Genomic DNA, 10,686 nt, shown 5'->3' on the forward strand with positions numbered 1-10,686 from the left:
TTACATGTCATACAAGGTCCGTATAAAAAGTATCGGGAAAAATCTTTCCCTTAAGTGACTGTACACCGCAGCACGCTCGCACCGCGCAGGCGTGGTAGTGGGGGTCTAACCGGTCTAACCTTTAACACGCGCCAAGTGCCATTCGCCTGAGTGCGTTCATAGAGGTCAGGCCGTGTTTTCAGTGGACCCCTGTCGAGTGAGTCGGTGAAGCGCAAAATGCAGCGAACGATTGAACAGAGGTACGCCATCAAGTTTTGTGTTGGACTGGGGAAATCGGGTACGGAGACGCTGGGCATGATTCGCCAAGTGTTCAAGGATGAAAGCATGTCACAAACTGCAGTTTTTAAGTGGCACAAGCTCTTCAAAAGTGGCCGACAGAGTGTGGAGGATGAGCCCCGCGGTGGACGGCCGTCGACGTCAAGAACCGACGACAACGTGCAACGTGTGCGTGACGTACTCAATTCAGACCGTCGGTTAAGTGTGCGCATGATTGCAGATCGTGTTGGCATTGATAAGATGACGGTGCACACCATTATCACTGAAGATTTGGCGATGCGAAAGGTCTGCGCGAAACATAAAATACATAAAATGTCACAACAGGGACTCCAGTATAGGTGTAATGCACAAAGTAAGTAAGGTACAAAGGGAGTTATTTCAAAAGAAAAATACAAATTCAGACAATTCCACACCACAAATTGCATCCATTCCGGGCTGTCAGATAAAATGTATCCACAGAGTTCAATAGTTTGCAGAAAACATCACACATAATATATACATGTATTATCTGCAGGTTGGACTGCAAAGGCTAGAAACAGTTCCATTGAATCATATCCTAATGGGCACAAGTACAACATTTTTAAGGCATGTGTGTGCAACTGTGAGTTACAAGATGCTCATGAACTGTAAATGATTCATTGCATGCATCACACTGGAAAGGTCTATCATTATTATGAAGATGTAAGGTATGTTTAAAAAGCCTCCCACACTGTGCAAATCCCAGACCACACACTTCACATTTATAGGGTTTGTTTTCAGTGCGACTGTGAATATGAGTTGCAAGGTCCAATCTTACTGTGAAACTCTTACAACAAATGTCACATTTATAAGGACCTTCTCATGTGTGCAGTCGCTTATGAACCATGAGGGAGCGTTTACGTGCAAAATGTTTGGGACAAACTTCACATTTGTAGACTGCTTCTCCAGTATGGGTGTTAATGTGAGCCATGAGATGATCATGCTTCGTATAAGATTTGTTACAAATTTCACACTTCAAGGGTTTATCTGCATTGTGAGTTCAAAGATGCACATTCAGTTTTCCACGAAGGCTAAAACATTTGTTACATATTTCACACTTGAATGGCTTGTCACCAGGGTGTCGTCGAGTATGAGCCAAGAGGTGGTCATGAGTAATGAATCCTTTAGTGCAAACATCACATAGAAATAGTGCATCTCCAACATGTATACGGGTGTGAACTACAAGATGATAAGGCTGGGTAAAACTCTTTCCACATTGATCACACTTGTAAGGTTTATCTTCACTGTGAATATAAGCATGAGCAGCAAGATTATCCTGTTGTGTAAAACCTTTATTACAGATTTTGCACCTGAATGGTTTCTCATCTGAGTGGGTTTGAGTGTGGGACTCGAGAAGCCCATGCTTTAAGAAACACTTACTACACACTCTGCACTTGTAAGTCTCATCACGTACAGTACAATCTTGTAGCAGAGTGAACTCACTGACCCTACAAAATAAAACACTAAAATTAAAGCATTTAAGTGTATGGAGTTGGATGAGCATATAAGTATATAAGCATCAAGTATGTGCTTTCCTCGTGGCCCGAGTTTTATATTGTGCCTACAGTATTTCAGGCTTTGTCACCTGTGTCATGACTTTTTATACTGTGCATAAAGGATTGGTACAATATGTGGGATTATGATATGCACCCGCGATCCATATACTACTGCCCAATGCAACAAATCATATTATTGTGGTCCAACATCAACAATTGAAAGTGAGGAAATACTGTTTCTTATTTTCAATTAAAGCAGTTCAGGTTTTGATTTGAAGTAATTAAAATTTTTACAGATGGAAATATAGTTCTTTGGTGACAACTGTATTAATTCAGACACTTTTATTTTTTTATTGCTAGTGGGGTGGGACTAAGTCCCTTCTATTGCAGCCACTTCTGGCCTATTGTACCAGCCCCAGATGATAGGTGAGGGTGATTGTGGAGCAATTGATGGAATGAAGATTGGCAAGGGAAACTGAAGAACTCGGAGAAAACCTGCCCCAGCGCCACTTTGTCCATCATAAATCCCACTTGACCAGACCCGGGATCGAACCTGGGCCGCCGCTAATTCAGACACTTTCTCTGCTTTTATCATCGGAGACCACTCACTGATGATGGAGGTAAAGGAATCTGAAATACTGGATCCCTACTCTGAATTGACATAGCAGGTCACCTGTGACAATTCTACAAGTTTATGTTGTAAAGAAAGATTCAGTTTGAAACATTTCACTGAGTTTCTGTGATATGAATTCTCATGTTTGACAGCATGGTAAGGAAATCCTATGTGACATGATGGCTAGTGGAGTGCAGACTGGGATTCACACTGTTAGTCATGTGAACCTGGAGAGACTAGTCACTTACTTACTTACTATTGGTGCTGAGCCCTTCTGGAGGAGCCGCCAATTCTGCAGCTACTCAAGAATTTCCCAGAATTTATGGAACCTGAAGGTTCATAACCGTGTTCACAAGTGCCCTCCACTGGTCCCTATCCCGAGCCAGATCAATCCAATCTGTCCCATCCCATCCTATCTCTCTAAGATCCATTTTAATATTGTCCACTGTAGCCGTACCACTGACACCACCAGGTTTATTTGTAATCATTATTCCTTTTATAGTAATTAAACATAAGATGTAGCAAGGAACATTCAAGGGTGACTTAGCCCGATTCTTGGTTTCAAGAATAGGACCTGCTTCACTGCTACAAAGACCAGGCAGGAAGCACCCCGCAGAGTTTTCTTGGAAATTCAGTTCGAAAGTTGACCGGCGGGATCCTTTGGTAAAGTTACACTTGACAGGTTTTGAACCCCGTAAGTCAAAAGTGGGAAGGCCAGCAACCCACGCTACTGGTATAATTTTTCAAGCAGCTGTCAAAAACGACGTTAGGACTTTAAGGTCCAAAGTCCCAAATTAAAGCTAGGTGATTGGAGCACTGAGAATTATGGTTAACTCCCTAAATTCGAATTGTTCCAGTCAGCCGAAATTAGGGTAGTAACTTGGAGGCGGAGCTGAAGCCGTGAAGATTTCTTGCTTTGAAGCAGAGTCAGTCTGCAAAAGGAGTCTCTGAACAACCCTCCAAGGGTACAGCAGAAAAACTAGTGTCACTGGCAGTTTGGTTTAAAAAAAGTCAAAGCTAAACCAAATTTATGTTTAAGTGTTTGCAGGAACAATCTCTGAATAACTCTTCAAAATTTAATGTTAATTTTACTTTGTGTTAAAAGTTTAAGTGAAAGTGTAATTCTATGTGTTGTGCTAAAAGAAGCAGTCACTAAATACCTAGCCAGGGATCCGGTCGCCAGCGTTTGAGTGATTTCAGGGCGTTTCAAGGGAGTGCAACAAGTGCTGTTACATGTACGTGAATATCAAGATCTGCTAATTAAACAGTGTGTGGTAGTGCCTAGCTACAACACTCTTTATCTTTCCCGCTGACGCGAGGCCCGTATTCACCCTGAGACAGAATCTCATCGCTCTAGTGAGAATGCGGTACCTATCACCTGTAGTTTCCAGTTCATCCTCCCTTTTTCCCAAAATGTAAGCCTTTACAGTAAGCTTACTGGCGCCCAGCATTCCGGTAACCCATATCCCACAAACAATTGTCCACAACAACAAAAAGGGAAGCAGAACTGGATAAGAAGGACGCAGCAGCAACCTGCAAACTCGGAGTACCAACAGGTGAGAGGGAATGGCTAGAGGAGCAACTGTAACCAGCAACCAAGGGTCCAGAAGGACGGTAAGAGAGGAAAAGTGACGCCCAACATAAAGGATCCTACAGAGAGCGGTTAGACCACCCACCTACGCCTTGGTCTTCCCAGTGATCTCTTTCCTTCTGGCTTTCTCACCAATATCCTATATGCATTCGTCTCCCCCATTCGTGCTACATGCCCTGCCCAACTCATCCTCCTTGACTTGATCATTCTAATTATACTTGGAGAATGAAGCTCCTCATTATGCAGTTTTCTCCAACCTCCTGTCACTTCATCTCTCTTCAGTCCAAATATTCTCCTCAACACCCAGTTATCAAACACCCTCAGTCTATGTTCCTCCCTTAATGTCAGAGACCAAGTTTCACACCCATACAGAACCACAGGCAAAATTAGTTTTGTATATTCTAATTTTTATGTTTTTGGACAGTAAACGAGAAGACAAAAGGTTCTGGACTGAATGGTAGCAAGCACTGCCAGAGTTCAATCTCCTCTTAATTTCCTCCTGAATCAGGTTTCGATCTGTTTTCATTGTTCCCAAATATCTGAATTGAACCACATTTTCAAAACATCTGTTTCCTCTCCTTATGTCATGATTCTTCCCTGCACTTTGCTGACGAGACAGCAACATATACTTAGTTTTCTCTGTGTTTACTTCTAAACCAACCTCTTTACTTGCATCAATTAAAGTATGTGTTTTTCTTTATGGTATCTACATTATCACCCAGTAGATTCACATCATCGGCATAGGCCCACAGCTGATGTGTCCCATTTAATTTCAGTTACACCTGGTTTCCCTGGACCTTCCTAATGGCATATTTTAAAGCAAAGTTGAAATGGACTGGCAATAAAGCGTCTCCTTGTTTTAGACCATTCTAGATATAAGATTTATCAGACAAAATGTTTACCTACACGGACTTTACTATACGTTTTGTTTAAACACATTTTAATCAACCTAACATGTTTCATGGATATCCCAAACTCTGTCAGAATATTGTACAATACTTCCCTCCTAACTGAATCATAGGCTTTCTTGAAGTCTAGGAATAGCTGACGTACTGTCTTGTCGTACTCCCATTTTTTCTCCAGTATCTGACGAATGCAAAAGATCTGATCAGTAGTTGATCTGTTACGTCGAAACCCACACTGATGATCCCCAATAATTTAATCTATATATGGACTTAACCTTGAGAGAAGAATATTGGATAAAATTTTGTATTAAGTTGATAGCAGTGATATCCTTCTATAATTACTACAGCAACTGTACATTCCCAGATTCACTTAATCAGAATTATACAAAGCTGTATGCAACACACCTCATCTGAAACAATGAAAGAGGTATGGGCACAAGAGGCTACCACACTGACAGAGTTAAATACAAAAGTGAATTTGTTGGGACCCATTTGACAGTGACTCTAATACATTCTTAAATTATATTCCTCCCACTTATTAATTACAAGAATATTGTAACGGCCGGATGATAGTCGCTGCGAGAAGTAGCCGAAACAGGAGATGCTGCAAGAACAGCCTCCAAAGAAAATTAACAGGGATGCACCGTTAGGCTATTCGGGACGAACAGCCTTAAGGAGGGAGCAGTGTGACATGTTGCGCAACGGAGAACCCCTCCCTACCCAGCAGCAACGTGGCAACTCAGGCCACAGTGACGTGGCGGATGAGTCAGCGCTCCCCTCCCCCCCTTCCGCACTGTAACGCAACGCGCGGTGACGTAAGATGGCGCGAGGTGACAGCGTTGCTAGGCTATACGCAAACACGGTGACGTGGCACCGCTTCCTGCTGTGACGTGGCATGTAACAGGCCCACACAGCCTCTATATAAGAGAGCTGCGCTGCCTGCGGAGTTAGTTGTAATGTGGCCATCGCCGAGCTCAGTTCCGAGCTAGTTCCAAGCAAGCCTATGAGCGAGTGTGTTATCAACAGTTCTCCAGTCAGCCAACTACAGTTGGAGTATAGCAGCCGTCGCGGAAAGAAGAACCGGACGTGTGTGTAATTGTGTAATTGGCAGTGTGTGATACAGTGATACATAGCTCCCCTACTGTAAACGTGTAGACTACTGAAGAGAGAGTGAACTGATTTGCGAATAGTGTTATAAATCGTGAAACCCTGCAACACTGTTAACAGATTATTGCAATTAGGGTTATAAAGTGTGAAACCCCGCAACTGTGTTATAATTAATTGTAGCCGTGATTTGTAGGTTGTTAAATATACCAATTAACGATCTCTACGGCGTATTCAGTAACGAAACACGTTACAATATTTTGATAACAAATATAAGATATGAAGTGATCTTACCTGTCAGCAGGTGGATCTGGTCCCATCTCAAACTTTACTACTTCAGAACCATTACATAGCAGCTCCTCCTGTATACAATTTATTATCAGAACAAAGATATGTAAACACATGAGAATGAATAATAGATTCACAGTGTATAAAAAGAAAGCAGTGACAATCCAAATAAGATTTAAAAGTCTGTGACAATGGTATATTAATGCATTGATTCTTTTGGACATCCATCAACTTTTTTTTAATGACAGTTCAGAGACTAGACTCTCTGTCATTGGGTGTAAAGCCTACTCTGGCATTGACTCTTGCAACAGGGACTAGCTCCATCAATTTGGACCAATGTTCAAGGCTTTTACTGGAGGATGAAGACAGAATCCAGTCTCTAGAATCAGGGCGATGGATGCCAAAGGCAGCATCCTGATGGGGACAAAGCTTGATGTTTCAACTTTTGCATTTTTACAAATTTTCTATGTCTTACAGTTTATTAACTGCCTTCAACATTGCACATTGAAATCTGATGTACACAAACCCTCAACATGAAGCAGTCCTTACCTCAACAGAAACAAAACTGAATGGTTCAGATATCTCTTCTTGTTTCACATCAACAAATGGATCACCATTCACAGACGACATCAGCTTGGCCTCACTGTCTGATTCGGTTTCTGGAGTTACTGTTTCCACATTCTGCAGGGAATGATGCAAATAACAGCATCCCTTTGCCATGTGCACAGGTTACACAGTCTCATAAGGATGAGGGAAAGCAACCAGTTAAGGTGGATGTAAAAACAAATGGTCTCAACATATTTAAGGTATTATCCTATTACATTGCTGGAAGCACTGAGGAGAATCATGACAAAACTCTGCAAGAAAATGATTCAACCCTCTTACCTACACTGAAAACAACTTGCAGTATGCAAAACTGTATAGTGATGCTACAATGTATATGTCACTGATAACACAACTCCACATACCACTGAGGCAATTCAGTGTGTAATTGAAGTGGGGAGAGGAAGAAATCTGTCAAGTACAATGCAATACCTAATTTCAAATAAGAAATACAACAAAAGATTGACAGACATTCCTGAGGCAGTATAAATTATAAGACTAAGCTGCTGTTACTGCTTCCTGGAGGTGCAATATTGTACATAATGCTGTGACATAGGGGGGTGAGTGTGAGGGCAGTCATCACATTACCAAAGTCAGTTCAAAGGTCTTGTATGTTTGCTTAACACATAATGCAAGTATGTGACAATATACATTAGCTGTGTTAGCAAAAACACATATAAAGTTCAAATTGTCATAGTTCTAGTTCATATGTGTTAGTTACTAGTAAATCTACTTTACAACATTGTATACATTTGACTCTTGCACAGCGTCTGGACAGTGTGGAGTACAAAGAGAAATGAAACCAACTGCATGACTTGCCTCCTCTTGTTTAACAACAGGTACAAGTGAATCAGATAAATCTTCTTTAGTTGGTGTGAGCTGAACATCGTTCTGCGAAGACATCCATTCGGTCTTATTATCATGCTGTAGTCCCTCATACACTACATCCATGCTGCTCTGTGCAGAAAGTCAAAGTGCATCGTTATGTGTCTGGTAAAAGACCTGATTATGCACCTATGTCAAGCAGCGAAGAAGAGTCTGAAAAAGATGATTTTATCAAACAAAAACAGGGACTTCTTGTTGGTCGGCCTGTGTCGCCAGCAGAAGCTGTTGAACAAGACGTGGAAGCAACAGGAGAGGTAGACCTGGATGATCCCAGACTAAGAAGGCTGAAAACTAGGAAGAAAGATGACCATGAAGAAGAGAGTGAAGATGAGAACAGGATGGAGAGAGATAGGTTAGTCATTGTTGGCTGTGGAGAGAAATTTATTACACTGTTTGACAGAAGCTTTTCAAAAGTTTATAGTAGTAGGAAAACTCAGGCAAACATTGTCACACAAAGCCATTCTTGTAAAGATTCTGATGATACCTAACAAGTCTTGCTGACACACAGGCATATTCATGCACCGGAGATCCTCGATGTGGGGGTGTCAGATAAGGAGAAGGAGGTGCGTCAGATTGCCAGAATGGATGACAGTGAGGAGGATGAGTTGAGTGATGAGGAGATTGAACGGCGAAGGCAGATGCTACGTGAGAAGGTTCTGAACCACAAAGAGGACGAGGTATGGTCGGCAGCCATGCACAAGCCATGCTGTGTTTGTTGTGTTGCTGTCATATTCTCATTCCTGTATCTCCTGCTTTGTTGTGCAGGAGGTGGAGGTACTGGACAAAGAGGAGGAAGGCCACTCACCAGATGAGAGTGCATCAGAGTCGTCAGAATATGAGGAGTACAGTGGTTAGTGAGATGAGGGAATTATTAAGGTGGCAGGAATGTAGTGAGATTTGTATAAGCAAAAATTACCCTAATTTGTGCAGTTACAGCTAGAGTAAATACTGATGCAATTTTTCATGTTTTTATCAGACTCTGAAGAGGAAGCGGGTCCACGTTTGAAACCCGTGTTTGTTAGGAAGAAGGACAGAGTCACAGTGATGGAGAAAGAGCGAGAGGCAGTGCGTCAGAAGCAGGCCGAGATAGAGGCAAAGAAAATGGCAGAGGAGCGCCGCAAGTACACACTAAAGGTACCTAAATTCTACAGGTATTGCATGAAACTGTCTTACCTGTGTAAATCTGATCTTGTAAAAACTGGCAGTGTAGCTACCTCACAAGAATGACATTACTATAATGTATGTAGCGCAGATGATGAATCTGTGAGGGCTCTTCATTATCACTGATGTAGGTTGGTACGTCGTTATAAATGGATTCTATTTTCAGCGTACAGTGGGAGCCAAGATCATCGTACTGAAGGACTCTAAATGCACAGAACTTCTGTTGCATAGGCTGCCTACTGAGCTGTGATATACCCTCAGAGTTGTAGACAATGTACAGTTTGTTAGCAACTTTGGAAATTAAGGGGGTTCTGTGGGCCACTGTGCCATGCAGTAATTCTTTTGCTCTTGGTCTCAGACTTATGTCTTGAAAATACTGTCCCCATTTTGTAGATCTTAAGGACTTCCTGAACTACCTAAATAGTATCCACCAGTGCATTCAGTTCACAATGGGGACTGAAATTGAGACCCAACGGTTCTCTGGACCACAGAGTGTACCGCAAATCCACCAATACAAACCTCTACCTTAACGCTGCGTCACACCACCAATCATCCAACAAGCAAGCGGTACTTTCCACATTGGTGCACAGGGCTAGAGCTCTATGCGGTCAAGACAACCTACATGCAGAGTTGGTACTCCTGGGCGACGTTTTCAGGCAGAACGGTTACAACAACCGGTAGATCCGCAGAGTTGTCAACCGTCATCCGAACATCAGTCGGCTGGACTATAAACAGGACTCAGTAGCCTACCTGCCTTATGTCGGGACTATATTCAACCGTATTAGCAAATTTCTGTCCCGACACAACATCAAATCAATGGCCCTGCCTCCAAAGAAATGATCTAGTTTCCTCCGGCCGGTCAGAGATAGCCTGGGACTAAGGACACCGGGTGTATACAGTATCCCATGCGAGTGCGGCAAGATCTATATTAGGCGACAGGCCGTTCTGTGGGCACGAGGTTGAAGGAGCATCAGCGGCACATCCGTCTCGAACATCCAGACAAGTCAGATGTTGCTGAACATAGCATCGATTTGGGACACCGCATTCAGCTTCAGAATACCTCCATCCTCGCCACCTAGACCCGTTATATGGATCGCATGATTAGGGAAGCCACTGAGATTGAACTCCATCCCAACAATATGAACAGAGAGGTGGGGATTTGTCTCAGAAAGTCATGGAAGCCTCTCATCTGTTCCTTCAACTAACCTCCGAAATACGGCAGACCTGTAGGCCACACAAGTCCATCGCTGCCCCCCGAGCTACAGAGTTAATGTATCAATTTAATCTTCCCTTCTCTCCTCCTAACACCTACTCTATACCAGCTCTGGTGCACTACCTGCTGGCCATTCCACCAGACCTTTCCTCTCCCCCTCTCTACTATTTGCCTATGTAGCCACACTCCCTCTCTCCTTCTCTTATACAGCTGTGTTTACTCGACTGGACTCAGTCTGTTGCACCTGCTCTGCTGGTTCGCTCGCGGATTTCTTCTTGTCTTCTACCCTGAAGATGAAGGCGATACGTTCCTCCGACACGTCGGTTACCACAATTTCTACACGGCGTCACATCCGAGAAGACTGCTTTCTTCAAGACATTAACTTATTTGAGAAATGTGGTCATCGCCGTATTCCTTCCATGACTGAGCTACTCAACACCACTGAATAATCGAGTGGGTGCAATTTACATTTACCACTAATGAGATGGATGCGCTTGATGGGAATANGATCGAGTGGGTGCAAGCAGACAATT

The 10,686-nt window shown here is 42.8% G+C and overlaps 2 protein-coding genes across 5 annotated transcripts; one reads left to right on the forward strand and one right to left on the reverse strand.

Annotated features, from left to right (window-relative positions):
• Positions 1 to 8: 8 nt before the first annotated feature.
• On the reverse strand, positions 9 to 9,011 carry LOC111861891. Of its 4 annotated transcripts, XM_023846836.1 has the most exons (5): positions 8,953 to 9,011; positions 7,714 to 7,851; positions 6,841 to 6,972; positions 6,298 to 6,365; positions 4,957 to 5,080 (listed from the first exon to the last, which is right to left on the reverse strand). In XM_023846836.1, the coding sequence occupies exons 2-5, from the start codon at positions 7,843 to 7,845 to the stop codon at positions 5,029 to 5,031; spliced, it is 384 nt and encodes a 127-aa protein (XP_023702604.1). In that variant the 5' UTR covers positions 7,846 to 7,851; positions 8,953 to 9,011; the 3' UTR covers positions 4,957 to 5,028. The 4 variants fall into 4 exon arrangements, with proteins under 4 accessions (XP_023702606.1, XP_023702604.1, XP_023702603.1 ...); XM_023846838.2 differs by lacking the exons at positions 4,957 to 5,080; positions 8,953 to 9,011 and adding an exon at positions 9 to 563 and having other exon boundaries at positions 7,714 to 7,866; XM_023846835.1 differs by lacking the exon at positions 8,953 to 9,011 and having other exon boundaries at positions 7,714 to 7,866.
• Positions 8,270 to 10,337, forward strand: LOC111861890 (microfibrillar-associated protein 1A). Its single transcript, XM_023846834.2, has 3 exons — positions 8,270 to 8,456; positions 8,545 to 8,629; positions 8,756 to 10,337. The coding sequence occupies exons 1-3, from the start codon at positions 8,361 to 8,363 to the stop codon at positions 9,004 to 9,006; spliced, it is 432 nt and encodes a 143-aa protein (XP_023702602.1). The 5' UTR covers positions 8,270 to 8,360; the 3' UTR covers positions 9,007 to 10,337.
• Positions 10,338 to 10,686: the final 349 nt, after the last annotated feature.

Source organism: Cryptotermes secundus, unplaced genomic scaffold (genome assembly GCF_002891405.2).
Source record: "Cryptotermes secundus unplaced genomic scaffold, Csec_1.0 scaffold3089, whole genome shotgun sequence".
In the NCBI taxonomy this organism is placed as follows: Eukaryota; Metazoa; Arthropoda; class Insecta; order Blattodea; family Kalotermitidae; genus Cryptotermes; species Cryptotermes secundus.

Coding starts and splice junctions, on each gene's coding strand:
- LOC111861891 (XM_023846836.1), bottom strand. CDS start 7,845: ATGGATGTAGTGTATGAGGGACTACAGCATGATAATAAGACCGAATGG. Junction 6,973..7,713: donor CTGTTGTTAAACAAGAGGAG/GCAAGTCATGCA, acceptor CATTCCCTGCAG/AATGTGGAAACAGTAACTCC. Junction 5,081..6,297: donor CCAGATCCACCTGCTGACAG/GTAAGATCACTT, acceptor TGCATTCGTCAG/ATACTGGAGAAAAAATGGGA.
- LOC111861890 (XM_023846834.2), top strand. CDS start 8,361: ATGGATGACAGTGAGGAGGATGAGTTGAGTGATGAGGAGATTGAACGG. Junction 8,457..8,544: donor TGAACCACAAAGAGGACGAG/GTATGGTCGGCA, acceptor TTTGTTGTGCAG/GAGGTGGAGGTACTGGACAA. Junction 8,630..8,755: donor AGAATATGAGGAGTACAGTG/GTTAGTGAGATG, acceptor TGTTTTTATCAG/ACTCTGAAGAGGAAGCGGGT.